The following is a 3696-nucleotide window of genomic DNA, read 5'->3' on the forward strand; positions in this document are numbered from 1 at the left end:
TTCTGAACCATCTTGCGCACTGAATCTAGATTGTTAAGATAGTACACAGTCTATCTTTGGATAGTTTATAATATCCCGTCTCTTCTTACTAGATCTAGATGTCTTATTGGGAGCACCTTCAAAAAACAATTATGATATAATCTTGATGATATGTATTCCTCCTTTTGTCAACAAGGAAGGAGTGAGATTGACACATGTACTCGGACAAATCTGACACTTTTTCAGTCGCTTAAATCAGTAGGTTGCTGCTGCTTAGTGAGTTAGGTAAGAGATTATTTCTTAAGCTACCTAAAGTAAATCAATATAAATTGCCATTAAATTATTTTAGAGTCATATCATATGCATTTCGTACAAAAGAAATTAAATAGATCTAGTTTTTTTGTTGCTTTCTTTATAGTCAATGCATGATAAGCTTGCAATATATTGAAAAGCAAGTATTTGGAATAATGTATCTAAAAAAGTAAAAAGTTATTTCTCTACTTATTTCTTTATGTTGGAACACATTACATCATTGATTCATCAATATTATGATCTTGCACATGAGTTATTTCCAGTTCTACATGAAGGTGAACAAGAAACTTGACTATTTAAGTTGTTACTGTAGCAAATAAGAAGCTTTAATTTTTCAATTGTCATTCATTACATTTATATTGGATTACATGCTTTAGCATTGGCCGGACTAATTGTCAGGTATTGTTTTCATTATTTTGGAGCAAATTGAATTGTTTCTTACTACTTCCTTACTTGTTGTATCTTTCTGAAACTTATTTTTTACTATTTTCGTTGGAAACTAAGTGCATGTTTCTTACTACAGTCTGTGCTGGTGCACAAATGTTGCTGACAAATATTGTACAATTGTTGATTAACTTAACATCTTTGAGTTATTGCTTTGTACCAAGTTGTCTTATGCATACGTTAATGTGAGGTGTGATCTTTTTTTACTATACTCATTTTTATATCTTTTTGTGCTTTGTAGTACACTGTCTTTAAAAGAACTATAATGTCTTATTTTCGTGTTAAATTAGGTTACCGTTCATGACTCAGTGATTAACCCACTAATTTGACAAGCTATTTTTTCCTTCTGGTAGCAAGCAAGTTGATGATTTTCATTATCATTAGATTTTGTATGAAAACAATATAAGTGATATTTCATCAATTAAGCTTGCACTTGCATGCTATTGATTTCTATCTAATATTTAGGTTCACTTTGAATATGTAGGAAATATTTGGCGATTCACTGGATGGTGGCGTGAAGTCAATTTCATATGTTTGAAGTTATTGATCAAGACAATTGGACAGTTATGATGTTTATTAGCCATGGCACTATATGAATATATTCGGTTTTGTAAAATATATTGCTAGTATGCACCTTGATGCATTTGGCTTTGTTAGTTAATAGTGTACATGAATATATTTGTTTTTCGAAGTTCATTGCATACATTTGAAATTTATTATTTATTATTTTTATTTAATGTGAGAGATCTCCATACTCAAGCAATTACCTAAAAGTATTTGATAATAATCTATATATTTGTAAGAAATATATGTTTTACATTCTCTACGGCTACTCTTGAATGTGTGGCTATAGAGTGCTGGCAAAGGTGTGGCCTGTATAGTTAGGAAGACAACGTTTTAAAAGTGTTGCTCTACGTAACAAAGGCCACGCTTCAAAAGTGTAGTTGTAGTGTTGGAAAAGAGTTGCCATAAGGGGTGTACACAAAGTGTGGCCTTTGGTCATTAGAAAGCGTTGCTTTAGAGCAAAGGTTACGCTTGTTTAGGCCACCCCTGAAAAAGCGTTGTCTTAGGTCAAAAAGTGTGGCCTTTTACCAAATGCCACACTTTTTGATAGTTTAGGCCACACTTTTCCGGGGTAGTTAAAGGCCTAATATGTTGTAGTGGATGAAACATATTTCTGGTTTTGTTTCACTAATCATTTTGAATTGTTTTAAGGTAAAAAACAAATCTGGCGATTTGATAGCTGCACCACCAGTTAAAGGAACTTTTATATGTAATATTGGAGACATGTTAAAGGTATACAATTTACTTTGAACTTTTTTATTATTTTTACACCTCTAATTAAATTATTCATCTCTATTGGTTATTGGCAGATTTTATCCAATGGGCATTATGAATCCATAGTTCATAGGGTCATTAATAACACTAGCAAATATCGTGTTTGCGTGGCCTATTTTTATGAGGTTAAAGTCATTGTTTTTCTTTTGATAATTAAATTAACAGAACGATGGTATGGATTAATGATAGTTTCTAATGATGCATGTTTCATTTCTCCTACAGCCCAAGTTTGATGTTTCAGCCGAACCACTAGATGTGTGTGTACGCAACACAGATGGCATGAAGAAGTTTGAAGGTGCGGTTTACGGGAAACATATGGTCAACAAAGTGACCAATAACTTTGTGATGCAGAGCTTGAACTACCTCTGTATTTAGAACACAATAAGGTTCTTGGGTTTCTTTAAGCCTGGTCCTTTTTTACGTCGTTTATTTTTTAACCGATTTTTAGGTACTAGTTACTTAGGTGTTATTTGTAGCTTGAATTATTTCCTTGTATTTTTAGAAAACTCACAATCCCTATAGGTTTTCGAAACTCATTGTTCTAATAGATTTGAGAAAGGAAACTTATTGTCCTTGTCGGTTTGGGAAAAATTTCCTCTTATAGGTTTGAGATTATTAGGAATCTATATATAGGGGTGGTAGTTTTAGTTTCTACATATTGTATTGTGCTTTTCTTCTCATACATAGTGCAAAACTCTCTCTATTTTTGCCCCGAGGATTAGGCTTAACCGAACATCGTTAAAATTTTTGTGTTATTTTTTCTTCTCTATTGACTTTGTGTGAGTGTGCTAGTTAACTCATGATCTTTCACAATAATTGGTATTAGAGGAAGGTACGAGTTTCTACATATAATCTAGAGTTAATATGTCTTCATTATCCTTAACAAAGTACGAAGTAGAGAAATTTGATGGGGGTCCTAGTTTCAATCTATGGAAGATTAGGATGAAATTGTCCATGATGTTCCAAGGGTTATGGAAGGCAATTGACTAGAATTTCTCTAAAGAGATGAAAGAGACAAAGAAGGCAGACCTGAAGGAAAGGGCTTTGATTGAGATCTTTATGAGTGTTATAGATAGCGTTCTTGGAGATATTGCTGAAAAAACTTCTGCAACAACGACATGGAAGAAGTTGGAAAATCTATATTCTAAGAAATCACTGACATACCGCCTCTACCTGGAAAAAAGATTATACAATCTCCATATGAACGAAGGTATACCTGTTACAACTCACCTTGATGAGTTAATTCAATTATAATGGACTTGAAAAATACGGATATCAAAATTGACAGTGAGGATCAGGTCTTGATTGTATTATATTCTTTACCATTTTCTTACGATACTTTTGCTAATTGTGACGACCCAAAGGGTCATCACCTGTTTCCTCATTCATTCCGCGCTTTCGAGTACTTGAAAACCTCATTTTTACTTGCCTCGATTTGCGTGCGCAGTCCGGGCGCGTAACCGGAAAGCTTATATGTTAAATTCTGTGGAAAAAAAATTCAAAATGTGGCTTTAAAATGATTAAAGTTGACTTTGGTCAATATTTTTGGTAAACGGACCCGGACCCGTGATTTGACGGTCCCGGAGGGTCCGTAGAAAAATATGGGACTCGGGCATATGCCCG

General features: G+C 33.6%; 1 protein-coding gene across 1 annotated transcript; it reads left to right on the forward strand.

Annotated features, from left to right (window-relative positions):
• The first annotated feature begins 1709 nt into the window (after nt 1–1709).
• Nucleotides 1710–2477, forward strand: LOC109244195 (probable 2-oxoglutarate-dependent dioxygenase At3g49630). The gene is made up of 3 exons (XM_019411249.1): nt 1710–2031; nt 2109–2198; nt 2296–2477. Exons 1-3 carry the CDS (start codon nt 1900–1902, stop codon nt 2446–2448), a joined length of 375 nt encoding a protein of 124 aa, XP_019266794.1. The 5' UTR covers nt 1710–1899; the 3' UTR covers nt 2449–2477.
• The last annotated feature ends 1219 nt before the right edge of the window (nt 2478–3696 follow it).

Source organism: Nicotiana attenuata, unplaced genomic scaffold (genome assembly GCF_001879085.1).
Source record: "Nicotiana attenuata strain UT unplaced genomic scaffold, NIATTr2, whole genome shotgun sequence".
Taxonomy (NCBI): Eukaryota; Viridiplantae; Streptophyta; class Magnoliopsida; order Solanales; family Solanaceae; genus Nicotiana; species Nicotiana attenuata.